This window comes from Neopelma chrysocephalum, unplaced genomic scaffold, assembly GCF_003984885.1.
Source record: "Neopelma chrysocephalum unplaced genomic scaffold, ASM398488v2 Primary Assembly neopelma1_68, whole genome shotgun sequence".
NCBI lineage: Eukaryota > Metazoa > Chordata > Aves > Passeriformes > Pipridae > Neopelma > Neopelma chrysocephalum.
In genome coordinates, this window is record NW_020897727.1 from 7,145,555 (window position 1) to 7,173,140 (window position 27,586).

Genomic DNA, 27,586 nt, shown 5'->3' on the forward strand with positions numbered 1-27,586 from the left:
TTCCCTGCTCTCCACACAGCTCCTGCCTCTGGCAGGCTGGTGGCACAGATGTGGGAGGGGGACAGTGAGCTGCCAGGTGTTACTGCCTGGAAAATAGATGTTTTGAAGCATATGCTGGAGTTGCAGCGTTGCTTTACAGCTCTTATCTCTGTTCCCAGAGGGAAGGGAAGATGGGCTCATCCTCAGTGTTCCATCAGCTGCACGTTGCTCGTGCCACGCTCTGGTTTTCCAGGCCTTATTCTGAATTCTGCTCATCCCTGTGACGGGGAGGAGTCGGCGTGACTGGAAGAGAAATCCCACTGAATGCAGGGCTTGTGCCAGCCTGAAGCATCCCAGAAGGAATACTGGGCAGCATTGCTGGGACCAGGGAGTCGTTCCTCCCAGGACTGTCCTTCCTAAAAGGCTGTGGAAGCTCCAGGGAGTCTGGGAGGGAAACCTGAGCCTCACCACGGCCCCAGATCCTTATTTCACCCTCCCCTGCCTGGCACCAGCCACTCTCCTCTGTTCCCTTCCCTGGTGCAGCGGCAGGACCTGCCGGAGCAGCCTGAAGGTGAGCTGAGATTGCCAGGGCTCTGCATGTTCCCCTCCTGGCACATCTTCCCCTTCCTCCTGCCCTTGGCAGAGGGACACACTGTAGGAGAGGGTCAGATCTCACCATCCTGTCTAGGATTTTTGGGTGTTTATTTGCAGGTAGCCTTGGAGACCAAGAAACTGCCTGAATCCTGATCCTGGGGAGAGAAAGCCCATGGGGAGTGGAATGAGCAAGGTACTGGGGGCAGTGGGATGCTGGCCAGCACGTCCTCTTCTCCTGCAGCCCATGGATACTCTTCCCAGGCCACCACGGTTCCATAAATACAACTATTTGCATCTTCTCTTTCTCACTCCACTTTGAAACTCCAAATATTTAAGAAAGAAACTGAGAAAACAAATAGTGATTTATATCCAAGGTTTATATCGGAGGTGAGGAGTAAAGTGTCTGCAGGTGTCAGGAGAGTGACAGCTGGTGTTAAATGCTCATCCCTTGGGAGGTAAAGCCATGGCCTTCTCATTCTTAGGGCTGACAGGGGGGTCCCTGCAGGTAAATTCCCCCCTTACCACCCCCAGGATGTGTCTGTGCCCGGCAGCGATGTGAGAAGTGGGGTTTCACTGCTGCCTGTTCCTCCAGGGCTGGCAGAGAGGATCAATTTCTGTTGGTATCCAGAAATAACTTCTTGGTATGTGCATTCTCCAGTTTAAAATTAGACTCTGGGACAACAACAGAAAGATCAAATCAGGGCAAACTCTGCAGGGCTCTGGTGTGGTTTAGACCTGGGTTTCACCCCCTGTAGACACAGCCTGACCAGCAAAGTGGGTTTTAAAGCCCCCCTGGTGCTACCAAACCATCTTGGGGATCCTGGGGTCTTGCTGCCAGGGGCTATTTTGCAGACCCTTTTGTAGGATCCCACTTTGGACTTGATAATATGCAGGGCTTGGCGTCCCCTTTCTAGTGGCAGCAGCTGGTGCTGTACAAGTTGTGCTGGATCCAGGTGTTTGCACCCAGGAACAGGCTGGGATTCAGCTGGATGGTAGAGCTGGGCTGGATGTGACCCAGTGCTGCTGAAAACCCTTCCTAAAACTTCTCAAACCAGGGGTTTTCTGCCAGATGAACACCAACAAGTCCAGCTGATAATCAGCTTTCTCTTTTTTGTCCCCCTGAAAAACACTCTAGCGGGTTCTTACACCCCATAAATACCCTGAGCTGCCCCTTTTTCACCTTCATAACCCCACAGCAGTGAGTTGGAGACCAAATTCACAGCCTTGATGTCTCTTACTGCAACATCCTGGCCAGAAAAGTGTTATAAATAGCCTGTGCCCATCTATCCCCAGCTGGCAGACACAACCTTTGAAACTCTGTAGGACCACATCCAAGTCCCTTCTGTTTCTGTGCTGAGTTTTCCTGAGCTCTGCACTCCTGGAGGCGTTTGGGCTGGTGGTTAAGGTGGGCTCAGCCTTTGCTCGTTGTTAATTGAGGTGCTTTGTAGTTTAGCTGCTTGGTTTGTCATGGCCTGAGGAGTTTGGTGCCAGATTTCCTGGTCCTGCTGGAACCACATGTGCAGCTCGATGCTCCCACCACGTTGGATGCGCCTTGTGCTGTCTGAACTCTCTCTCCTTTTTGTCACCTCCCAGGTTGTCACAGGCCTCTACCTCGGGAATATCCGTGGTAAGTGCCTTTCCTGGCCCCACCTCTGTGGTGCTGTGGGATCCCTGAGTTAGCTGGCAGGGCTAGAGGATTCCTTCTCCTCAGGGGCTCCCTGTGTCTGCTCCTCAGCGTCTTCCAGAGATCCAAACCCCCCAAAAATCTCCATCCCAATTGCAACTGATCCAATGCAACTCTAGCCCAGGAAAGGGATGTCCATAGGGAGCTGCTGTCACTAGCCATGCTGGAACACCGGGCAGCCCTTGGCATGGCTGGAAACCTGCTCAACAGTGAGGACACCACAGCCTTTGCCAAGTTATCAGTACAATTTCTGTTTGTGGGGGTGGCTTTAGGAGCCTGCTGAGTACCCAGAACTTCCAAGGGAGATTTTGCTTGGAAGGAGGTGCCCAGTCTCCTTCCCTGCACCATGTGGGGTGAGAGGCAGCGGGAAGGGCTGGAGTGAGGGTCAGGGGGCTGGGAGTGATGGGTGTGGGTTGTTGGTGGGTGTGTGGTCCAGCAGATCTCCCAGGAGGGCAGGTGATTCCCATGTGGCTCCTGCTTCCAGACTCTGAGGACCATGAAAACCTGCTGAAGAATGGGGTGACCCACATCCTCTCTGTCTACAATGGTGCCAAGCCCGTGCTGGAGGTGAGTGCCCAGGCGGGAGTGCTGGAGGTCCACCCTGGAGGAGCAGGGGCTGGGAAGGTGCAGATGGGACACCCACGGGCTTCTCCTGGTGTGGGACAGAGCAGGGAGAAGCAATGCTGGATTTGCACTAGTTTGCACCGTGCAATGATGAGTGGCACCCAAAGGGGCTCAGCGCTGGCACTGGGGAGGGGGGGAGCGGGGTGTTTTGGGGTCACAGGCACCACTCGGTGTTTTTTGGGGCGCGGGTGGGGCCCGTGGCGCTGCGGGGCCGGCCCGGCCGTGTGCCCGGTGCTGCCGGGGGGTCCCCACGAGAGGGCGGCGGTGCCCCGCGGATGGAGCCCCGGCGGGCGGGGGGGACACGCAGCGGAGCTCGGGACATCCCCCAGGATCCGGGACCTCTTTTCCTGCTGACGCCAGAGCGCTGCGGCCCCCCGGGTTGTCAGTGGGGAAACTGAGGCAGGAGGGAGCTGCCCGTGGGTCGATGCCAGAGGTGCAGGGCAGGTCTCTTGTGCACAAATCCTGCCTGGACAGTCCCATGAACTGGGAGCAGCCCCTTGGGGTTTGGCTCACAGGGGTGTGTGAGGAGCATGGCCACATGCTGGTGCAGGGGCAGAGCTGGATAACAGGGTGGGCCATGGGGGAAGGGGGAAAATCCTATAGGTCATCATATCACAGAATCATGGAATGGTTTGGGTTGGAAGGGACCTTAAATCTCATCTCATTCCACCCCCTGGCATGGGCAGGGACACCTTCCACTAGATCAGGTTGCTCCAAGCCCCATCCAACCTGGCCTTGGACACTTCCAGGGATGGGGCAGCCACAGCTTCTCTGGGCAACCTGTGCCAGGGCCTCACCCACCTCACAGGGAACAATTTGTCCCTAATATCCCACCTAACCCTGCCCTCTGGCAGTGGGAAGCCGTTCCCCCTTGTCCTGTCCCTCCAGGCCCTTGTCCAAAGTCCCTCTCCAGTTCTCTTGGAGCCCCTTTAGGCACTGCAAGGGGCTCTAAGGTCTCTCTGGAGCCTTCTCTTCTCCAGGCTGAACAGCCCCAGCTCTCCCAGCCCTGTCTCCAGAGCAGAGGTGCTCCAGCCCTTGGAGTACCTCCGTGGCCTACTCTGGCCACTCAATCCAACAGGTCCATGCTTTTCTTGTGCCGGGGGCTCTTCACCCCGGTGTTGGACCTGCTGCCATCTCCCAAATCCTGGGATGCTGAAGAAAGCCAAGGGGGTTGGCAAGACCCCTCATCCTTTTGGGGCCACCGCGGGGAGGGAGCCCCAGCAAAACCCCAGCTGGAGCCTTTTCCCTGCTGAGGCATTGGGTAACGTGGAGGGGGGAGAGCGAGAAGGAAGGAGAAGGCGGCAGAGAAACGGCTGGTGACTGGGGAAGGGGCAGCAGCTGGGGCTGCCGAGCCCGGAGCACGGCCAGACGGGGAGCAAACCACACGGGTGCTTACAACGAGCTTACAACACGGAGCAGAGCCGCGGGGGTGCGGAAAGGGGAACCGGAAAGGCATGGTGGGTTGAGCAACGTGTCAATCACGGCCCCGGGCCGGGAACCGCAAACCCCAGCACCGTTCCCATGCGTGGCTCGGCTCCCCGAGGTGGGATGGGGACACCCAACCCCGTGGGGAAGGGGAAGCCGCCGGGAGCCCGGCAGTTAATCTGGGACTGGTGTGTGGGTCAGGGTTTTGGGGGAGGATTGGGGTTGGTTTGGTTGCTCCGCTGCTTGGCACAGTGGCTTTGCCATTGGGGTGGCTCTTCTCGCTGCTGGGAGGTTGGGCTGGCACCGGGAATGGCATGGAGCCATGGATGGGATGGAGAGGTGGTGCATGGGAAAGCCTGCATCATCTTTGCAACATGGGTCTTTCCAGTGCAGAATTATCCTCATGCCCATCCCGTTCTATCCCTCCTTAAATAATCCACTTTTTCCAGCCTCCTGATTCCTGGGCTGGTGGGTGGTCCATGGGGTTGGGCTGCATCAACCAGGGAGGACCTTTCAGCAGCGACCTGCTGGAAATGGGGCAATCCCTGGTGCTCTGCCTGCAGGATTTCTACCCGTTCAGCTAAGAAAGGACAAAAAAAACCCCTCAGCCCCTCAGATGAAAAGGATCTAATTTTAGCTTAGAACAGGGAGGATCGAGGAAGCGATGTTTTAGGGAGAGGAAAGTGATCTGACCTAGGCCAGCATGAGGCAGATGATTTATGGTGTATTAAAAGGACAGGGAGGAAATAACTCATTGATGAGAGAGGCGTCGTCAGTGCGTGTTCACACACGTCTTCCTGGTGGGGCTCAGGGCCCTGGGAAAGGGCTGGCTCTGTTTTGGGGGGCTCCTGAGCATTATAGTGGCCCACCAACAGCCTGTCCTCTGGGATGAAATGGGAGGAAATAGCCTGGGGTGGGATGGATGCTCCCACCCATCAGAGTGGAGCAGGGTGATGGTACCCAAAAGCGGTTTTCAGCTTTCCCCTCCCTTAAGGGTCAGCTGGGGAGAGAGAAGAGAGAAGAATGGGGGATTTTATGTTTCTCGGAGGTATTTTACTACTGTGACCATCTTTGTATTTCAGGACATGAACTATCTGTGTATCTCGGCCTCAGATTCATCCAGTCAAAACCTGTAAGTTGTTTCCCATCCTTTTGCCTCCCAGATCGTGTGCTGGTAGTTGTTGGTCAATAAAAGTTCAGATGCTGCAGGAGGAAGGTTTAGTCCATTTGTGCTATGACATTCTGTATCATTCCTGAGCTTCACATAAGCTGGGGTGTATTCCCAGGGGGAAAATAGTATTTTAGGGCTTAAAATCTGTTTCTGTGTGTGTTTGCAGTCAGTAAATTTAGTTTTCCATCAAGTTTCAGAATTATTCTGTTGTGCAGGGTTGAAAATTGAAGTGTTAGAAAGACAATGATTTGTATCTTTCAGACATTTTCTTTGGAAAGTTAGAGGAAGTGTTTATTAAAAATAACAGGTTTTTTACTATATAAAGCACAGATAATTATAACTCTTGCAATGATGTTTTTGAGATGAAGCTGCTGAGAGGTGCTGGAAGGGAGCTCCAGGATTTTGTGGGATGCTGGTACTGGGGGGAGGCACCATCCTGCTGCTGCTTTGGGCGACGGACACCCATAAATCATCCATTTCAACCAGCAAATGGGCAGCTCCAAGGGATTTTTCTGTTGCATCAGATCCTTAAAAGCATCAAAACTTGATGCAGAGTGACCAGAGTGAGCCCTGTTTGTGGAGGTGCTGGTTTTTCCAGCATCCTTGGGAGCAACCATGCCCGGGGGTGGGATTCTGCTTGCTCATGCTCCTGCTGAGCGGAAAGAGAAGCCTTACAAGAAAACCCTGCCTCAGCGAGAACTGGGTTTTTTGGTTGTTATTTTTTCTAGTCTTTGCTCATTTCTTGGCATTTCTGGCATGTCTACAAAAGGAAAAAAAAAAAAGGAAAAAAAAAAAGAAGATAAGGCTGGCTGCCGGAAGGAAGACTTGTTCAAGGAACTATTTTCTGCATGTCAGTTTATGCCTTGGATTTCACAATCCTGGTGAACTTGTGTCCTGCAGAGGAGATGCTTGTGACTCAGGAGCTCAGGAGCCCAATCCCATGCTTTAAGGCTGGAAAAGCACAGGGGGAGTTTTCCTCTGGCTGGCTGCCTGGGGGAAAACACCCCATGGAGTGTGTGAGGACGGATGGGCTGGCTGAAATTCTCACTGCCCTCCCTGTGGGATGGGTTGGGAGAGGATGCTTCATGCGTGGAGTGGGCTGGAGGCGCCAGAATCATAGTGCCCTCACCTCCTCCTTGCAAGGAAGGGACCACCCTGCTGGTCCTACCAAGGTTCTGAAGAGGAGGACTGGGATCTGGAGAGCCTGGAGCTGTGTGGGCAGCTCCTGCAGGCCCTGGGGGATGCTGCCTGCTTGCGAAGATAAGTAGGACAAGATGAAATGCCCTGGGACAAACTTTAAGCAGGGAAAGGCCCCCCAGAAAGGTGATGCTGCAGTGGGGGAGGATGAAGATCATGAGATGCAGTAGACAGACATCTCCTTCCAGGGTGAGAGGCTCAATATTTTCAATATGAACACAGTGTCAGAGACTCCCCCATCTCTCCTTTTCCTGGGCAGCAGAACCCACTGCGGTTCCTGAATAAACTCATCCTTGGCTGGTTTCTTAGAAGGAGCTGAGCCCAGCGCTTCCAGGGCAGGGCGAACAGCATCCCCTTCCATGGGCTAGCAGGGATAGAGAGGATTTTGGAGGGTTCTGCCTTGTCCCCACAGGGAAACCAGCTCCCTTGGAGAGGGGCACAGTGGGAATAACTCCGCAGTAGCTCATGCCCTGGCTTCGGAGAAATCAGGAAGGCTGTGCAGGCACACGCCCACCCCGTCACGCGGAGGCAGAGGAAGTCCGGTGCCGGAGCAGAGGTGCTGCTGTCAAAGGGTCCTTCTTCTCCTTCTGGGAAACCCAGGGCTGTGTGCTCAGGGAGGCCACCAGCAGCACAAATGACACAGAATTAGGTTTTCTGCCTCAAAACTGCCCCAGAGCCCAGTGTGGCTGTGAGGGTGAGCAGGGATGGGCAGCATTTGTTGGAAACAAATGAGAAGAATGCCTGGCTCAGCATGGGATCTTGGAAGCTCAACAGTTCCTGCATCCCCTCCAGTGATGAGCAGGGGGGATGTGTCTCACAGGAGCCTGTGTAACCCTCCCACACACACTCACCTCTATCCCATATGGGATAGAGCCTAACTAACATATGGAGTTAGTTATCCTGTTTTCCAGGTCTCCATCAGAAAACCCTGGCTCCGAGCCTTGTTTTGCTGGTTTGGGTAAATGTTCTCCCTCTGCCTTGCCAGCAGTAGCTGGTTATGTTTTTGGGAATGCAGGCACCAATCCATGGACATGCCTGTGTTGTTGCTGGCAGCCCTACCTCCCCGGCATGGGCACTTCTCCATGCCCTCGCGTGGGTGGAAAGGGGACCTCCAGGCAAAATGCCTCCAGAGCCACCCTTCTCCCTGCCTTCTCTCCTGCTAGCATCTTTCCATCTTTCCCTTGGGGGGAAAACAGAGTTTTTGGCATCATTTTGGAATTAGGGGTGAGCTGATGGCTCAGGATGAATGCTGATGTGGGAGAGTGCATGTCCCTTACTCACAGGATGACACCTTTCCCTAGAGGATGTCCCCCTGGGATTCTCCCTGAACTGGTTTGTTTGATGGCATCACCATCCTTCCTAGATTCCTCAGGAAGGAGGGAATCCCCTGGGAAATCTCCCAGGTCATTTCCTTCTCAGCAGACGAAGATCATCCCCTTTGCCTTCACCTGGCAGAGGAAGGATCTCTGCTCCCACGCCACGCTGGTAGCCCCAGTGCAGTGGGAAGTCCTTGGGAGTAACACAGCAGCAGTTTTCAGGATGTCCTGGTGCCTGGCAGGGGTGGACAGCCCTCCCCTCCTCACCTCCTGCCTCTCTCCTTGCAGGCTGCAGCATTTTAAGGAGAGCATCAAGTTCATCCACGAGTGCCGGCTTGGTGGGGGAGGCTGCCTTGTCCATTGGTGAGAGCTGCTGGAACATTCTCATGCCCCATCAGTCCTCTGGGAGGTGGGGATGGGCTCCCAAACGGTGTCCTCGACTTCAAACATTAATTGTGGTGGGGAGGGAGGAGAGGAGAAGAAGGAACAGCGGGAGGGTGACAAGGGAAGGTCTCCCTGGACCTATGGGGACAGGTGGTCCATGCACTGACAACCTGAGCATCCAAAGATGTGGGACAAGGTGGTGCCACCTGCTTGGAGCCACCAACAGTGGTGAGAGAGGGAGAGAGTTCCTTACCCCTTCCCAATCCATGCCCAGGGAACCCTGCTAGCACCCCAGCAGGGCAGGGTGCCCAAGAGAAGCTGCATCCTGTGGGTGTCCCACACCAACCCCCACGGTGGGAATAACACTGCTCCCTCCCGCCCTGCCAGCCTGGCCGGGGTCTCCCGCAGCACCACCATCCTGGTGGCTTATCTGATGACAGTGACAGAGCTGGGCTGGGAGAGCTGCCTGGCTGCCACCAAGGCTGTGAGACCCTACGTCAGCCCCAACTCCGGCTTCCAGCAGCAGCTGCAGGAATACGAGAGGACCCTGCTACAGGAGGTACGTCCCACCCTGATGTCCCCTTAGATACGTGGTGGAGGAGTTTGCAGCCAGGCAGGGCTCTTTTGCATGCAGCTCTCTGCACGACCAGCTGTTTGCCCCAGCTGGCTTTTGGGGATGTTATTTATTACCTGGGGATTTGGGGGTTTGCATGCAGAAGAGAAAATTAAAAAAAAAAAAAAGAAGTGTTTAGATATTATGTGAGTGCACTTAAGGCTCTTTCAAACCTTAAAACCACAGTTATTTTCTCGAGAGTTCAGTTAGGACACAGTGGGAGGGATGGGAGAGCAGCTTGTCCCCTGGGAGCCCCAGGAAGGAGCTGGGCCGATTCCCAGGAATGCAGTGCAGCGGGAGCTGGAGGCGGAAAGGGAGAGAGGAGAGGGAGGAAGGTTCATGCAAACAGTGTCGGGATGTCTGGGCGTGCTTGGATCTGGCAGGACTTCCTCTGACAGCAAGTCCTCTGCTTTTAGGGGCAGGGAGAGGCAGGAGCAAGTGTGGGTGGAGAAATCTCCTCTTTCCTCCCCAGAATGACGTGGAGCAGTAGGTTTCAGGAAAGCAAAAGCTCTGGCTGGCTGGATTCCCATCCTGTGCAAGGGAGGGATGATGTATCTGAGCCAAGCTGGCTGCCGGCAGCTGGGAGTGACAGTGGCACGTTTAACTGGGAGAGCAGAGATCAGAGCTGCACTTTGGGACTGGAAAGCCCTCAAAAGCAAAGGCCTTTAAAAGCCCAGCTCCCACCAGGCTCTCCTCCAGCCTCCCACATTGGACCTTGCTCCTTCACCCAGCACTGGGGTCTGCAGACAAGGACAGGGGTCCCAAACTGCACATGGGACACAGATGGACCTCTGCAAGGAAAAAGTAACTCTCAACTCGATGTGTACAAGATGTCTCACAGCCCAGGTCACCCCTAAACCTGGTCCCATCCCTGCAGGCAAAGCCCCCCCCCGTCCATGCACTCCAGCCATAAGCATTGTGCAATGGCACCATGGCACATGGCAGAGGGGACCTGGTGGTCCCTCCAGCCATGTCGAGCCCTTCAAGGGGATTTCTCTCCTTCCAGGACAGAGACAGGGCCAGCATGTGACATTGGCCCAAAGTTCAGCCCCTTCTCCAGCACCAAGTTCCCTTCCCTGGGTGCCGGCGGTAGTGGGCGGGCGCTGTCACATGAGGGATGTGGCTCTGCCCCGTTATCACCAGCTTGCAAAAATGCCCGCAGACGAGGATGGAAAATGCTCCAAGGGATTACAAAACACCCGTGGTGCTGGAGATTCCCTGCAGGGCTTCCCCTGGCCAGGCCAGCTCTCTCCAGCCTTTCCCACGTTCTGGCCACGTCCTAACACAGACAGTGAAGTGGGGTTTGTTCTGCCCTCTCTCCATCCGAGTTATTCCTCTTGCTCCCCAAAATCCAGACTAGGTTCAACAGGCACCAGGCTTTCCTCCCTTACCCTTACAAGCTGCCTTGCCGTCACTTCAAAGTTTTGCCAGTGGCTTTGCAAGCATTTCTCTGAAATACCCAAGGCAGTGCCAAGGGTGGAGGTGTTTGGATGTGTTTTCCTGAGCCGTGGGATGTAGAAAAAGCTGCCTTTTCCTTGAAATCCCGTGTGTTCCCCGCGCTGGCAGCAACGGGGAGGGAATGTCCCTCGTGAGCGGACTGCTGCCAGCACGGCCCCGGGGGCAAAGGCTGGGAGCGGGGAGGGCTCCGGCATTACTCACCCACAGCTGCATTTGGAGGAGGGGAAGAGCCGGATGGATGCTCCAGCCTGACCGGCAGCGCGCTGCTCCCAGCTCCCCCCCTTTGCCAGAGGAAGGGATTGGCAGGCAGGTCAGCCGAGGAGGATGGCCGGGGGTCCCGCGGGGTGGTGCGTGCTGTAGGCACCGTGTCCCCGGGATCCGTGCCATGTGGGTTCCGTGCTGTGCTTCATGCCAAGCAGCAGCTGCCTCACTTACCTGGGCTGTGGGAGGTGGCACATTGTTCCCGCTGGCGGCTTTGGAGTGGTTTTCCATGTGTATCATTAGGATGCAGGACCAAGGGTATCATGACCTGAGCCTCAGGGGTTTAATTTCCCCATTTAGCCCAGCTGTCATTCCAGCAAGCAGCAGTTTGGAAGCACAGTGTATAGGAGCAGACCTGGATAAGAGCTGGCCAAGCTGTTCAAGGGGAAAAGCCTCATCCTTTGTTGGTTAAAACCTGTCAGGAGCAGGTCCATCCTCCTGGGCACCTCCTGGGGCTGTGGGCAAGCATCCCTTGGTGCCTCAGTTTCCTTCATTGCAGGGACCTCAGATGGGACCCTTGGAGGCTGAAATGGGGAAGATGCTCCCTGGGACTCTCCATCTGGCTCCTTGCTGCAAGAAGGACGCCTTGAGCGTGCAGCTGTGGTTTCAAGCTGGCAAATGGTGCTTATCTGGGCTAGATGGATAAAGAAGGAAGGAAGGGACCAAGTGCAGCAGCAGGCTGAGGGGTAAGGTTATAAAAGGAAGTCAGTGAGCTCAGAGAAGACAGTGTGGATGTGAGAGAGGGCACAGATGGCATCCCAGTGGTGGATCTGCTCCCCTGTGGTGCTGGCACACCATGGCCAGGCTGCCTTTCCCCCTTTGGTGCCATCCCAGATGGGTTGGGTGCTCCTGGCGCTGGGAGAGAGGAGGAGGAGGGCAGTGGATTAGTGGTCAGTGCTGGAGGAAATGGGCTGTAACCACTTCTTGCTTTGGCTTTAAAAGGAAGTCCCTGGGAGCAGCAGCAGCAGCAGGGTGCTTCCCTGGCCTCCTGTCCGCTCCTTCCCTCCTCACTGGATGGTGGGAGTCAGCTCCCAGCCTGGGTGTTGGGTGCTGAGCCTTGGTGTTGGGTGCTGAGCCTTGGTGTTGGGTGCTGAGCCTTGGTGGGTGCCAAGCCTCTGTGGCCAGGCTGGACTTCCTGTGGACCTTCATCCCTCTGGATGGTTTGCATGAGAAGAATGTTTCCCCCATGAGTATCTGTCATGGTTGCTTGCCCCAAATCCTGTCCCAAATCCTTCAGGACTCACTTCACAGTGGTTGTTTTCTAGCATGGAATACAGGTCTGGCTCTCAGGGTCTTTCTGCTTGCAGGTGGCAAATGAGTAGCAGCTGTGGTGAGTCCCACTGTCTGAGGGAATGGATTTGGGAAATCCAGACATTCCCAGTGGAAATCCCCTCTGCCTGAGCTGACTTTCCCTCACTGCAGGAGAAGGGGATGCCACCAGGGTCAGTCTGAGACTTTCTTCAGCAGTGATTCATCCAGCCCTGGCAGGACGGGACTGAGCTGATCTGCATCCCAAATCTTTGCTGTGAGCTTGGTGGCTCCGAGAAGCCGGAGCCACAGCAAGGGCACCTTGTCCTGGGGGTGCCAAGGCTGAGCAGCTCATGGAGGCTGCTTTTCTGTCCCTCTGGTTCCCCTGGCTGCACCCCATGCCTGTCCCTGTGCTGCTCCGTTGCAGGGCTCCGATGCTCTGATGCTTGGTCCCTCTCTGCCCCCTTTGCCCCTGCAGGTCCTTCCATCCTTTTCTTAAGGTGTTTGGTGTTGCTGGGGGTGCTTGTACCACTCATCCCAATAAGTCCTTGCTGGAGCAGCTGGTTCCCAGCTACTCAGGGAGAAGACAAAGCCCTGCCTGTGCCCTGTGAGCACTGGACAGCCAGCATGGCAGGTCCTGGCAGAGCTGCCCATTCCTTCCCACTCTCTTGGATGCTGCCATCTGGGGCTGTCTGGCTGCTTCTCATTCAACAGTAATGGGAAGCATTTCTATGGACCATCTCCTGCTTCTCAACCACCTCCAGACCTCAGCCTGCTGCCAGCTGGCCCCTGGCCACCAGGATGCTCCTGCCGCTGGAGCAGTCTGGCTGCAGCAAGGAGGGGGCAGGAGAGGTGCCCCACAGGCTCCCACTGCTGAAGAAGATGCTCTGACAACAAACTTGCCTCACCTTGCAAGAGCCAACTTGGCCGTGCTGGTTGTGGCAGTAAGTCCAGCTTGTCCCTGTGGGAGAAAGAGGTGGGAAGCTTTCCTTACAGGAATTCAGGCACACGAGGAACAGCAGCGGCTTCTTGGCAATGAGAAGCAAATAAAGCTGCTGTCCCGGCTGCAGCTGGTGTGGGAAGCTAAGGATGCTGCCAGCTCTCCAGGCCCGTCCATGCCAGGCTGGGTGTGTGGGGAGTGCTCAGATGTGGGGAGTCATCGCATCTGTGGTATGATGCATGTCAGCTCCTGTGAAACTGGGATTTTCCCGCATGCTGGATGTGGCTGGGGATCCCCTGGCCCTCGCTGTGGGGGGCTGGGATGTAGCGGGCATTGCTTGGCTCTCGCTGCTTTCCACTGGAGCTGTTGCAGTCCTGCTCCTTACCTGGGGATGTCTCAGACCCCAGTGACCCTGACAACCCGTTTTGACTTTTTCCTCACAGTATCGTGCCTGGATCCGCCGTGACTATGGCAGGAACCCATTCCCGGACCAGGAGGAGCTGCAGCGCTTGCTGGGCCAGCAGAAGCAGGGGCAGAAGGAGCAGCAGCTGGGGAGCAGGGATTGCTCCTGGCTCCGCTCTGCAGCTCCCACCTACCCACCTCCCTGCCACACCGGTGGCACTGGCGGCAGCAGATGGATGAACAGATAAGCAGCTGGCTGCTCTTGGGCAGGCATTGGCCTTGGGACTTGGAAAACTCACTTCCCTTTGCCAAGCACCTCTGGGGGTTCATGTCTAGGGCAGAAAGCTGCCAGCACTGGCCGTGGGCTCCAGGGCTGGAGCTGGAGGGACAGGACTTGCAGACCCCCCTCTTTGCTGCCAATTTAGTGCGTACCCCTGGGCAGGCCAGTTAATTGGTGACAGTGTCTTGCTCTGTCCTGTTCCCCCATTCCCAATGGATCATGGCCACTTTCCATCCTCAGAGCAGCATCCAGCCCTGTCCCTCTCTCTGACATCTCGATACCTGGATGCTCCTCTGCCAGGGCATGGGAATGGTGATGCAGACATTGGGAAGCCACTGTGGGATGAGACAGAGAGAGGCCACCTTGTTCTCTGCTTTGCAGTGACACCTGGGCCGATGCAGCTTGCCCTGAGAAGGGAGGGATGAATCCTGGGTGTGGAGATGCTGCTTAGCCCCGTCTGGCACCCAGAGGGATGGGGAGAGGGGCTGGGGGCTCCTGGGGCTGCAGATGCCCCTCAATGTTCTTGGGCTTTCCTGGTCCAGCCTGTCCTTGGCAAACATCTGTCTTTTCTTAACCAACCCTCAGGGAGTGGGGAAATCCAGCAGTGCTGGAGGCTGCCTGTCCCACTGCTTCCATCCCCAGAGCCAGAGAGGTTTTGGGTTTTCCCTGAGCCTGATCTGAATGTCCTTGTTTGCAAAAGAAGCCAACTGCTTGGTTGGACTCAGTCAACCCATGGACCAGTTTAATGCTGTCCCTTTCCTACAGCTTTTTTAATATCAAAAGACCATGACCATGTCCCGCTTTTCATCCCAAACTCATTTCCAGGGCTTTCATTGGCAGGACTTCCCCTATCTGTCCTACAAGAAAGGGGTCTCATCCCATTGATTCAGCCCTTCCACATGGAAACCTTCAACCCTTTCATGCCACTTTGGCCTTTTACTATAAATACCTTGTCTGGCTTCTCAAAAATATCTGTTCTGAAATTCTTTCTGAGAAAAAAGGCATTAAAAATATTTCTAGGAATTCTCTTAATGAAAACTTCTGGGTACTTGAAGTGTAACAGCATCATGGGTGACTCACCCAAATCCTAATAAAGAGAAGAGCGATTAAAACCATGAGTATGGCTGGACTTGATTTGTGGTATTCCTAGTGGGAGTAGAGAGATGGACTGACATGACTGCTCTGCTGCTGTGTCCTGTTTCCCATTTTCTTGATGAGAACCAGCAGCAAAATTCAAAGTTTTAGAGACTCAGTGTTTAGCCATTATGTATAAAATTCTGGGGAAAAAAACATGGAAGCTTTTCCCACCTTTTTCAGTGGAGAAAAGGGTCCCTGTGGCTGTTATTCCACATGGAAGTAATGCCATGGTTCGTGCCTGCAGCTTGCTCTGTGTGGGAAAGCAATAAATGAGATCAAGGCCCATAAATGCTGTTGATGGAGGGGACTGAAGGGAGGTTGATCAAACTGGATCAATACTGGATTTAGAGCCTCTGTTATCATTTCAGGAAGCAACAAAATGGAACTTGCACACAGGAAGAAAAAAGAGAAGAAAGTGGGTTTCTGGTGTTAATAGGAAGTCATTGGAGATGGTTGATAACAGAGATTAGGTTTGCAGTAGGTGTGATAACCTCCACAGAGTGCTGTCTGTGCTGTCCCTGCTGCAGCCTGGATGGCCACGTCCTTCCTGTCCCACAGCTGCCCATCCCAGCATTCAAACATTCCTCAAAAAACTGTGGCACCAAAGCAAAACTTGGAAAAATCCCCCAGATTTGGGGAATCACAAGGAATGCTCCCTGTAAACTGCAGCACCCCCCATGCCTGGCATCACAGCAACAACTGTGCCCAAACAGCATCTAAACCCAATTTCCCCCAAATCTGTGGACTGACCCGGGCAAATATACATATTTTTCTGCTCTGGCCCACATCAGTGGGACCTGTGGTGGCTTTAGGCTTTCTGGGAGCTGGAATGCAAGCCCTGGGGCAGGTAAAACCAAGCTGATTTCCACTCCTTCCTGCATTGCAAAGAGCACTGCACACTTGGCTGCTCAGCTGTCCTGTGCCACATCAGCTTTCCCAGAAGCCTGGTGCCTCTGGCGCAAGGAAAATCACTCCACTGAAGCGTGAATGAGCTTCCCAGGGTATTGTTCACACACAGGGAAATAGCTCGCAAGAAATTCCCGGCTCTGCTGCTCCCCCTAGGCATCCACATGTTCTTTTGCCAGCCGCGGGCAAGGCTATGGGGCATCTCACTCCCAGCCTAAACTAAGTGCCTGAAAACCCATTTTAAGGGAGTTATTATTTTATCCTCACTCCAGAGAATTTAGATTATGCTTTCCAGGCTGCCTATGAAGTGGAAGAGCCAAAATGAAGCTGGAAGTGATGGGGTCACCCCCCTCCATTGCAATTAGTCTCCAGGTCTTTGGTCTTCAGATGGGATGGAGAGGCTTGATTATATGAACACTCTTTAAAATATCCTGAATTTGCCAGAACTTTTACAAAATAAGGAGTTTTTTGCAGGGGTGTCTCCGTCTGGCACGAGGAGGCAGGATTGGTGTTGTGAGGGACAGTGATACAAACCCTCCGCAAAAGAGGTTAACTTTGTTTTTGGTCAAAAAAGAGAATTAATCCTCCTGATCATATCTGGTTGTAAAAGATGTTTTTGGCTCTCCCCAAATCTCATGGGGAGGAATCTGATGAGGATCAGTCGGGTGTTTAAAAACAAGGACTGTTATAGCCGTTCTTTATTAGAAATGACAGGAAAGGTTGTGCACCTTGGATCTTTACTTTTATTAAACCATCTGTGCAGCTCCACACATTTCCCATTTCTCTGTATTACCCACAGGGGAGTAATTATGGTTTTCTTCCAAGAAATCTGAGTGTAATCTGCTAATCCTGAAAAAAACCCCCTCTGAAGTCAGGCTGAAGATGGTCCTTTATGCTCTGCTATGGCCAGCGGCCCTGGCTGGGCATGGCCAGGCTGGGCTGGGGGACCTGGGCATGGCCAGGGCACTGAGTCTGGCTGGGGAACAGTGGGAATGGCCAGGACAGGGAGAGAGGGACTGATTCGGGACTGTGGATTGATCCAGGACGGAACGGGAAGCTGCCAGGGAATGGATTGAACTGGAATCAGAAGACTGACCTGGGACGAGGGATGGACCAGTCTGGGATGGGGGAGATTGGTCTGGGGCTGGGGAGGGACCAATTTGGGACTGGGAATGGGCTGATCTATGACTGGGGAGACTAGCTGGAAACTGGGGAGACTGGTTGGAAACAGGTGAGGGACCAATCTGAGACTGAGGAGAGTGGTCTGGGACTCGGAATGGAACAATCTGGTAATGAGGCATGACTAAGCTGGAAGTGGGGATGGGCCGATTTGGGATAGGAGAGATTGGTCTGTGACTGGGGAGGGACCAATATGGGACTAGGGAAACTGATGTGGGACTGGGGAGACTGGACAGGACTGGATTGATCTGGGACTGGGGGGACTGGTCTGAAAATGGGGAAGGTTGATCTGGGGCTGAGGATGGATTGATCTGGGACTGGGGGGACTGGTCTGAAAATGGGGAAGGTTGATCTGGGGTTGAGGATGGATTGATCTGGGACTGGGGATATTGATCTGAGACTGGGGACGGACTGATCTGGGACTGGGCATGGACTAGTCTGGGACTGGGAAGAGACTGGTCTGGGACTGGAGGTGGAATAATCTGAGACAGGGAAGGCTGGTCTGGGGCTGGGGAGGGACCGATCTTGGCGACGCTGAGCTCAGCCCGGTCCGGGTCAGCACGGTAGAAGAACCGGCCCGAGGCTGACCCGGGACATGGGTGGGTCACACCGGCCCCGCCCCGCCCCCTCCCGCGAGACCCCGCCCCACGAGGCCCCGCCCCCCCGGGGTCAGCTGATTTCGGGGAAGGGCGCGCGCTTTAGAGAAAGCGGCGTGGGTCGCGCGCTCCCCGCCGGGCGGCTCCCCATTGGTCAGGGCAGCTTTGGGGAGCCGGTCCCCCATTGGCGGAGCCGCGCGGGGGCGGGTTCGATGCCGGCCCCTCCCCCTCGGCCCCTATATAACGCGGGGGCGGCGCGGGGCGCGGGTGCGGCACCGGGAGCGGGACGGGAGCGGCGCCGGGCAGGTATCGGCACCGAGCGGCGGGAGGGCAGGGACCCACACCGACCCCTGCCCCGACTGCCCGCACGCCTCTGGGCTGCGGGAAGGAACAGGGGGTTTTCGGGACCGTGGTGATGAGGGACGAACGCCACCCGGTCCTTGTGGTCCGCTGCGGGTCGCGGGAAGCGCTGCCCTCGTTGCCCCGGGGCACAGCCCGGGATGGGCGGGTTGGAGCTGCGGTGCTGGACCGCAGGGGGATGGTCCGGGGCTGCCTCTGCCCACCCGCTTTGCTGGCGGCCGGTCCCCCCGGGTAGGGAGGTGGGGAGGTCTCCTTGCCCATGTCCTGTGTGTGTGTTGGCTTGCGTGGCTGGTGGCAGCCTGGGGGGCTTGTTGAGCCTCTCGGGGAGCGGAGATGGAGCTCCGGCTTCTGGCAGTGACGAGAAGAAGCTTTCTAGAAAATGAGATAACTTAGAGTCCCATTTCAGCAGGATTTTTGAGGTTCTTGGTGTGATAGGTTTGGTGCAGGAGGCTATGTGTACCCCCATCCCTCCAGGGATGATCTGTGGTGTGTCCTTTAGAACATCCAGCTGGGATCCAGAGTTGTGCCCTCGATGGTGTTTTGGCTGTTGCTGTTGGTTCCCACGATCTCTAAAAGCAGAGTCTGTGCTGTGGATGGCCAAGGGCATCGCTGTGTCCTGCTGGGCAGCCGTGGAGGAGGGACACAAGTTGGTGGCATAAAGCTGGTGGGAACCCATAGGAACTGCTGTGTCTCAGGCTGTGCTGGGAACAGCCTTATTTTCTCCTCAAATCTTCCAATGGAGAAGTAAATAATGAATGAGGGAGAGGCAGTCCTGTAAAATTTGCAGGAGGGCTGTGAGCCCAAAATGCTTGGAGAGCTGATGCTGGGGCTGCTGGTCACTTCTGCCAGGCCACCAGCTCCTGCAGGTCATGGCGTGGAGGTGACTGGGGATGCAGGGAGGGTTGAGCCTGGAACTTTGCTTCCAGCTGGGTGGGAGAAGCTTTCTCATGGGTCCTTCATGAAGTCACCCAGTGACTTTTGGCTAAAAATGACCTGAGGTCCCCAGCAAGGGTGGTTTGGCCTCACCGTGTTCCATCCTGGCATTGTCCCTCTGTTCCAGAGGCTGGTTGTGTGTTCCCCATGCCTGTGGTGACTTGGGATGCTGCTTGGAATCAGCACCTGCTCCCCAAATAGGCAGTGCCTGGTGAGAGGGGCTGCTTCTCCTCTGGGGCAGATCCTTGTGCCAAGACCAGGGACTGCTCTAAGACCCATCACTAATGGGTGTCTGCCCTGGAATGTCCTATCTGCTGTCACTTGCTCAAGTGCTTTAATCCCCATCCATCTGCTTCCTATGTGACTTATCCTCCAGCAAAATAGGAGTAAGCAGAGCACCATGGCAGCTGGTTGTGTGAGCAGAGCTTTGATAGAGCTGAAGAAAGAATTTGTAGCAATTCAGAGGAAATTGTCTTGATTTTTGTCATTGTGAAAGGAGCAGTGGTGGGTATTTTAGTCACAGAATTACAGAATAATGGAATCCCAGAATGGTTTGGGTTGGAAGGGACCTTAAAGATCATTTCATTCCAACCCCTTGCCATGGGCAGACATTGGCACGTGGGACTCTCAAAGATGCCAGAAGCTTCTTGATCCTGCAGGCAGTGCCACTGCCAGCTGTGCACAGGGCAAACCAGCCTGATCCCTGTGCCCCAGCTGTGGTGGGATGGTCCTGGGAGAGCTAACAGGGCTTGGATCTCTCCCCCCCCATCCAGGATGTGTGACCGGAACGGCGGCCGGCGGCTCCGGCAGTGGCTGATCGAGCAGATCGACAGTGAGATGTACCCCGGGCTCATCTGGGAGAATGAGGAGAAATCCATGTTCCGCATCCCCTGGAAGCACGCTGGGAAGCAGGACTACAACCAGGAGGTGGATGCTTCTATTTTCAAGGTAAGGGCCAGATATTTGATGCCTTTTCTTGGTGAATTGTGGTCTCTGCGGTGCTGTTTTGTCCCCTTGATGAGCCCCACTGGTGGGACGTGTCCATGATGAGTCTGTTTTGCATCTCTAACCCTTGCAGGAGATGCTTCACCCTGCACTTGGTCTCCCAGGCTCTTTTGGGGGTATTTATTCCTTTCTGTCAAATGTTGGTACCAGTTTTGGTACCGAGAACTTCAGCACAGCCATGTAACAGCACCTTGAAGAGGCTCACAGCCTCATCCAGAGCTGCTTTTTGAGACTAAAAACCAGTTCATACAGGTTCACTAGGTTTGCTTTCATCATGTTTGAATCCAGGTCTTACATGAGAAGGAGCTCAGTGTGTTCATTTTGACCTACTCTAAACTTGTCAGTTTTTCTTGATAAAAGGCTGGATTGATAAAAAAACCCCAAAAACTTAAAAAGACTTTGCAGGAGGGAAGGAAGGATTTCACTGAAGTTGGGGGGATTTCCAGTTTAGAGTTAAAATGGGAAAATTCCATACTAAAAAAGAAAGGTCAGGTCTTCCCCAGGAATTCCCTTCCCTCTACCTCCACTTCCAAATATCTGTACTGGTGAAGGAGTTTACTTTCAGGGCAGTGACAGCTGGTTAGCAGCTGTTTTGGAAGCACTGAGTTATGAGGATGGCATTGAATTAATCACCTGAAGATACAGAAAAAGCTATAAAAGAAATATGTGTATTTAAAAAATACCTATTTTGCAATCTCCCTTCAAGGGTAAAATATATTCTCCTACCAAAAGCGCAAATTATGCTCTGATCTTAAAGGGAAACCAGCTTTCCTTTATTAGTCAGGAGCTGGAAATGAGGTGTTATTGAGGTATTAGGAACAACACTTTCAGCAGTGATTCTTCAGATTCCCAGTATTCCGAGTTGGTGCAGGGATGAAGCCACATATTATGATCTTGACCTCTGCTTTTTTAAAACCTGAGTTTTAAAAGAGTTTTCTGCATCCCTGGGGCAGGTAGTGCTGCCCTACACCCAAATACCCACCTCCAGGTGTGGGGACTGTGCATCTGTCTGCAGTCTAGGAGTGAAACAGCAAATACCCATGGGATGGTTGGGAGGGGGCAAGGGGCAGAGCAAGATGCAAAATGTTCTCTGCAGCCCCAGCTCCTTCCTCCCTGGGGTTGAGAGGGTTTGTAGAGCTCAGGTGGAGGATTACTTTCTCTTTTTTTCTTGTTGTTGTTCTGTGCTTTAGGCCTGGGCTGTCTTCAAAGGCAAGTTCAAAGAAGGCGACAAAGCTGAGCCGGCCACGTGGAAGACGCGGCTGCGCTGCGCTTTGAACAAGAGCCCTGACTTTGAGGAGGTGACAGACAGGTCTCAGCTGGACATTTCTGAGCCCTACAAGGTCTACAGGATCGTGCCAGAGGAGGAGCAGAAATGTGAGTGCCCCAGTGAAGGACTGAGCACTGTTGTGGGTCCATCTGTAACCACGGACTCGTGCTGCTGACCTGTGTCTGAGCAGAGCTTCCTGGCCAGACCCTGCTCTGGTGCCGTGTCTCTTTACTTGTCCTGCTTTGCAGGTGTCCCCATGTCACTGTGGTGCCAGGAGGGGAGGAGGAAGGACAGGCTTGTTTTTCTAACCCCCTAAACAGCTACTTAGGGGACAACTGCAGCATTGTGTAAGCTTCCATCCCCTAAGGATGTTGTAGGGCCAATTCCCATATCCTCCTCTGCCTGGAGGAGGTACATGAGCCCAAACCCCTTGTCCTCCCAATGCCTGCCCTGTGTACATGGTGGAGAGCTACAATTAATCCCTCTCTTGCCAGCAGTGGTGGAGGAACAGCAGTTTTGCAGAGCTGCTGCGGTGTCCGGTGTGGCCCAGGTCACACTAAGTATATCTCTATTTGTGGCTAGGGGTGTGTGTGTGTGCTTTTTCCTTTTTTATTTAGGTTTAAAATTTGCAAAAAAATAATTATTTTGCTGTCAGGAAATCTGCCTTTAGCATCTCTGTCTCCTCCAGCCTGTTCACACAGGGGGCCGTGCTGCCTCTATGCAAATGGCACTGCAGGTTCCCACCAGCAGCATGACTGCACTGGGGTGACTGGTGGAAAAAAGGAGAAGCAACAGCCCCAGTCTCTGGGGTGCTCAAAAAAACCCCAAACCTCTCCTCTGCTCTAGCTCTGTCTCTGCTACCAGCCAGAATTTTGGTTTGCCTTGCTGCTGCTTGCTGTGCAGTGGGACAATGGGTTATAAATTTAATTTTTGGTCCTAAAAAGCAGCTGTGGAGGGGGCTGTGAGTCTCTCCAAGGTACTGTTACATGGGTTTGCAGTGCTGTGGTTCTTGGTTTTATAACTTTCATGGGGTGAAAGGTTTTTAAAGCCCATCATTGAGATGAGGTGTGTGTGTCCTCACTGCATCCCTGCCTCTCCTTCCAGGCAAAGCAGGTGTTGGCAATGGGAGCAACCTGAATGATGTCACGGAGATGGACTGCAGCTCCTCTGCAATCGATGACCTCATCAAAGAGGTAAGTCCTCACTGTGGCTGCAGATCACCTTGGTTGGAGGGGCACTGATAGGCCAAGTTGTCTGATAAAGCACTGTCTCCCAAAAATTCAATCTGCAAAGCTCTGGGGATCAGCAGTGCTGGATTCTGCAGCTCATCCACGTGAGCCAGCATCAGGATGTGGCTATGATGATGCTTCTGCTTCTGATGGGCATCAGGATGGGTGAGACCTTCACTAGGGGATGGAGTCTGTGTCACAGCTCTGTTCCCCTTCTCAGCCATGTCACATCCAGCTGATTCTGCTCAGTAGCTCTTGAGGGCGTTATTCAAGTGTACAACCTGGGCAATGCCAAACTTGGTCTTTCCAACCCAAAAAAATTCATTGGCATCCTGCTGGCATTGCCATTTGGACCCTCTCTGAGTGCTGCAAGGGCCTCGCTGGAGGGCAGCTCTGCCCAAGGCATCAAACCTGCTCTGATCTCGGTATCTGGTCCTCCATAGCCCCCCTGTGTGGATGAATACCTGGGGATCATCAAGAGGAGCCCCTCACCCCCCCAGGAGACCTGCAGAAACCCCCCAATACCCGACTGGTGGGTGCAGCAGCCCAACCCTGGTAAGTGGCTGACAGTGTGTGTGGTGTTTGGGACTGAGGTTTGTCTGGGGCAGGAAAAATCTCCTTGTGCAGTGATATGTAACAGACAGCAGCTGCATTTTGTCTTTCTTATTAAGAATATTTAAACTGGGAGTTTTTGCTGGCATCTCCTGTGTTGGAGCTGGGAAGCCTGAGACAGAAAACCAGGGTGGTGGTGGGGGGAGACAGGGGGGATTGGGGTTTGGGAAATGGGCATGTAGGCTCAGCTTGGCTTTCTCTGCCCACAGCGTTGCCCCTGATGAACGGATACTCTGGCTATGAGCAGTATCATTCAGGTAAGGCACCTCACCTGGACATTGGATACCTCTCTGGGGTTCAGCCTCTGTGTGTGGTGACAGAAGGTGGCTCTGACTCTGCTCCTTGCCTTGAGAGGGAGGCTTTGCTCTGGGTTTAGGAGGTGCTGCACCCTCCTGATTATCCACAGGGTTTTCACACTGAGCAGAGACACATCCTACCTGATGTTCTGTGGCCCTGGTGTGGGTGCTGTGCTGGGATGTTGGGATGCTGGGATCAGCCATGCCTTTGGCATGGGGGGATTTGCCCACAGCAAGAAGAGGGAGTTCCCATATATTTTATGGCCATAAGCTAAACCACAAGAAGTTCCACCTCAAGATGAGGAAGAATTTCTTTCCATTGAGGGTGGCAGAGCACTGGAACAGCTGCTCAGGGAGGATGTGGAGTCTCCTTCTCCGGAGACATTCCAAACCCACCTGGATGTGTTCCTGTGTCACCTCCTCTGGGTGACCCTGCCTTGGCAGGGAGGTTGGACTGGGGGATTTCCAGAGGTCCCTTCCAACCCCAATGATTCTGTGATATTGGGAGCTCTCACTTCTGACCAGCACTGTACCAGTCTAAATGCCCTGGGAGAGATGTCTCTTCATCAAGTGAGACTTGCTCCCAGGAAATTTTGCTGCCCTCACAGAGTTTGGGCATTGCAGTGAGGGGCAGGCATGGTTTGCCTTCTCCTGATGAGATGTCTGTGCCCATCACCTTCCAGGTTACTCCCAGATGGTGATCAGCTTCTACTACAGCGGGAAGCTGGTGGGCCACGTCAGCACCTCATGCTCTGAGGGCTGCAGGATCGCTCTGGGCCAGCCCTCTGGCCACGGGGAGAAGCTCTATGCCCCGGATGCCCTGGAGCACGTCCGGTTCCCCTCGGCTGATGCCATCCCGAACGACCGCCAGAAGCAGATCACCAGGAAGCTCTTTGGACACCTGGAGAGGGGTGTCCTGCTGCACAGCAACAAGCAGGGCATCTTCATCAAGAGGCTGTGCCAGGGCAGAGTCTTCTGGAGCGGGAACACTGTGGTCTACAAGGACAGGCCCAACAAACTGGAGCGGGATGAGGTGGTGAAGATATTTGACACCAACTTGTTCTTCAGAGGTTTGTAGGAGCCTCCTGTTCTTGCTTCTTTACATTAGGACCTCTGCCCTTTCCTCTGGGAAATAAATCCCTGAACTAGTTGATTTGAGCTGATCAGCCAACAGATGTGGTGAACAACCATGGTGGTCAGGAGTGGAGTTGGGAAACCTTCAGGAGGGGGAAGGAGGGGATGGGATGAGGGGGGTGGTCCCCATGGCTCTGCCCAGGAACTTCTCACTGGAGAAGGTGAAGCAGTTCTGGGATCCCAAAGCCTTGGGACAATGCATAAGGAATTTCTGGAGCCTTCACCCAGTGAAAGATCCCCTTGGGCCATATGGTGGGGTTGAAAGGGTAGAGCCCTTTTTCCTTGGGGCACTTTGAAGTTGTCACTGCCCATCACTGATGGGTTCCCTGAGTGCTCTGAATGAGTAGGTGATGCTACCAGATCTAGGAGGGAATAACCTGGTGTTTTGGGTCATTTGGCAAATTCGTCCCAGTTGGAGTCTTTGCACAACAAAAGTGGCTTCCCTTGAGCCCACAGCTTCCTTTCACAGCAAAGGGTGGTTGATCCCAGAGCTGTGTAACCAAGGCTGGCAGCTTCCAAGTGTTGCCCTCTCCTTGCAGAGCTGCAGCAGTACTACAACAACCAGGGCCGCTTCCCAGACAGCAGAGTCATGCTGTGCTTTGGAGAGGAGTTCCCAGACACTGTGCCACCGAGGTGTAAGCTCATCCTTGTCCAGGTATGGAGGGCTGGGGAAAAAAAGTGTAATATGGTCCAGAAAAGGTGGGAATTTCGATAGCGGAGCTCCATGAATAGGGCTCTAGCTTCAAACCCTGGAGCCGCAGGGAATTTGGTGCCTGAATTGGTGGGGTGGCAGGTGTGATGTGAGTGTTGGCTTATCCACAGCCTCCTGAGAGGTGCTTGGGCTGTTTCTCGTCAGATTCCTTGATCTGGGTGGATCTTGTTTGCAAACAAAGCTCCTGAATGGTAAAAGCTTTTCTAAACAGCTGTAGAAAATCATCTCTTCCTCCTGCTCCTGTTTCTTGGTACTAGGACCTCTTCCCTTTCCTGTGGGAAATGGGGAAGTAAATCCCTGATTTAGGCTGATGAGCCATCAGATGTGGTGAACAACTGTGGTTGGCAGAAGTGGGGTTGGGGAACCTTCAGGAGGGTGAGGGAGGGGGTGGGATGAGGGGGTCAGTCCTCATGGCTCTGCCCAGAAATTTCTCCCTGGAGGATCTGCAGCAATTTTGGGGTCAAAAAGCCTTGGGGCAGGGGGTTACTGGAGTCTCTTAGGCCAACCAGGCTGCAGCAGCAGGGACATGACACAGAGGGCACAAGGAGGGTGTTGCATCCCTCCTTGAGCAAGGAAAGACCCACCAAGTCTGTGAGGTCCTGGAGGGGACTTTACATGGTCAGAGGTCCTGTGCCTCCCTGCACAACTTTCTGACCTGGTCACCTCCTGCCTTGGGTGTCTGCACCAGAGGATCACTCTGGATGTGCTGGGACACCCCCCAGCCTGTCCTTGCACCTCTATCTCTGCTGGGAGGAGCTCCTGTGACTGCTCCTTTATTCCTTGGCTTATTGCATGGCTTTTCTTCTTGCACAGGTGGAGCAGTTGTATGTCAAGCAGGTGGTGGAGGAGGCTGGGAAGACCTGCAGCAGCAACCCCATGCTCCCCATGGCTGATGAGCCCCAGCATGACCAGGTGTACAGGATCTTCCAGGACATCTGCACAACACACCAGCGGCCACTCTTCCGAGAAAACCAACAGATTGCTGTCTGAGCCTCCTCCTCTGCACTCAGGGTGTGGTGGTTTGGGTCGATCTAGACCTAAACTAGTCCAATGAGTGCCTAAAATCACTTTTAAGAAAAGTTGGGTTTTGTTCTTTGCTGTTTCCAGTCCAGAGTCAGTATAAATCCAGTAGTAAAAATTGCCATGAGCAAGTAGGTTGGGGGCTCAGTGTCCATTCTGCAAACAATTTATGATAAAAATAATTTTTTGTAGTTCCAGAACTGTTTATAGCTCATGGCTGGGGGAGGAGGGAGTGTCAAAGCTGTGCAGGAAGGTCAGGGCTGGCTTTGTTTGTGTTGCCTTTGTTAATGGGCAGTCAAGCAGAACCAAAAATCAACAGCTATAACGACCTGCTTCCATGATCTGCAACTCAGTCCTTGCTGAGAACAGTAATTTTGTAGGAGGTGAATCTTGGAAAAGCCTTAAAATGCTCAAATTTAGGAAATTATTTCTAAGAATCAGCTTTCCCCCTCCAAAGAGTCCTGCTGTTGGAAGACAGGGTGTGCCTTCCAAGGAGAACTTCTGAAATTCCTCTTTATTTTTGCTATGAGATTTATTTTTGCTATGAGGTTTATCTTTCATAACAAAGTGTATTGAAATTTGGAAACTATTGCAGAGATTCTATATGTAAATGTTGAATATAAAAACTATAGGAATCTTAATTTTTTCCTAACCAGAGTTTATATAAATATATATAAATCTTTAATTTTAAAGATCGCAGCGTAGTGTGAATAGTTTGGCTTCACCCTCCCAAACACACGTGTTGGGCTCTCCCAAGCGTGACCAGGCAGCGTCATCCATGTGTAAATCCTTGTTAACATGCTCTGTGTGTGTGCCCCCAGCACTGGGGACTTGCTGGGCCATGGGGCTGGTGCCTTACAAACCAGGCCTGCACATGTGGGCGTGCCACCAAGCTGCCTATTTATTTTATGCCTGATGTTCATTAATTGTTTTGTAATTTTTTTTTTATTTCCCTGCAATTAAAGTGCTATAATTTTGTATTTCTCTTGCAAAGTGATTTTTGGGTTCAGTGGGTGGGGTCTCAAAGCGGATGGGGAGAGTCTGGTGTCTCTGACTTGCTCGTAGTTTGGTCTTACCTGTGGTGGGGTCTGTGTTAAGCCTCTATCAGCTCCATCCTGGATGAATCCATTACTTCCTGGATTCACCTTCTGTCAGGAAAGAAATGAGTCAGAATGCTGTAATGCAATGGAGGGAAGGAAAGAATATCACTTGCAGATCCTTCATCCCAGGGAGGATGAAGGTATGTCCCTGCTCATCTGCCACAGCACTGATCTGGATGTTCTTAGCTCTGTGCCCTGGGCTGTGATGCTTCGAGGTCATGGGATGGGATGGGGGCAGCTATTTATGGTTCTGCTCAAAGGCTTCCTCTTTTCCCTCTCCCATGGGAGTTGGGAGCATTTCCCCCTTGTCATCTTGTGGGCAGCCAAGTACATTGCAGCCACTTGCTCATTCCCTGTTACCCCTTCAGAGGGGAGGAAAACTGGAAAGAAAAGGTAAACCTAGTGCCTTGAGATAAGAACAGTTTAATAATTTTAGGAAGAAATTCTTTAATTAAAGAAGAAATTCTTCCCTGTGAGTGGTGGGGACCCTGGCACAGGTTGCCCAGAGAAGCTGTGGCTGCCCC

At 53.6% G+C, this 27,586-nt stretch overlaps 2 protein-coding genes across 3 annotated transcripts; both read left to right on the forward strand.

Moving 5' to 3' along the window:
- The first annotated feature begins 469 nt into the window (after nucleotides 1–469).
- Nucleotides 470–14,694, forward strand: LOC113968551 (dual specificity protein phosphatase 22-A-like). Its single transcript, XM_027685203.1, has 8 exons — nucleotides 470–550; nucleotides 691–766; nucleotides 2,167–2,200; nucleotides 2,742–2,824; nucleotides 5,389–5,438; nucleotides 8,279–8,353; nucleotides 8,762–8,933; nucleotides 13,338–14,694. The coding sequence occupies exons 2-8, from the start codon at nucleotides 746–748 to the stop codon at nucleotides 13,542–13,544; spliced, it is 642 nt and encodes a 213-aa protein (XP_027541004.1). The 5' UTR covers nucleotides 470–550; nucleotides 691–745; the 3' UTR covers nucleotides 13,545–14,694.
- Nucleotides 14,695–17,646: 2,952 nt separating this feature from the next.
- IRF8 (interferon regulatory factor 8) lies at nucleotides 17,647–26,942 on the forward strand. Of its 2 annotated transcripts, none has more exons than XM_027685197.1 (9): nucleotides 17,647–17,700; nucleotides 19,461–19,635; nucleotides 20,883–21,066; nucleotides 22,064–22,152; nucleotides 22,632–22,743; nucleotides 23,010–23,057; nucleotides 23,780–24,166; nucleotides 24,770–24,885; nucleotides 25,756–26,942. In XM_027685197.1, exons 2-9 carry the CDS (start codon nucleotides 19,462–19,464, stop codon nucleotides 25,930–25,932), a joined length of 1,287 nt encoding a protein of 428 aa, XP_027540998.1. In that variant the 5' UTR covers nucleotides 17,647–17,700; nucleotide 19,461; the 3' UTR covers nucleotides 25,933–26,942. The 2 variants fall into 2 exon arrangements, with proteins under 2 accessions (XP_027540998.1, XP_027540999.1); XM_027685198.1 differs by lacking the exon at nucleotides 17,647–17,700 and adding an exon at nucleotides 18,669–19,016.
- The last annotated feature ends 644 nt before the right edge of the window (nucleotides 26,943–27,586 follow it).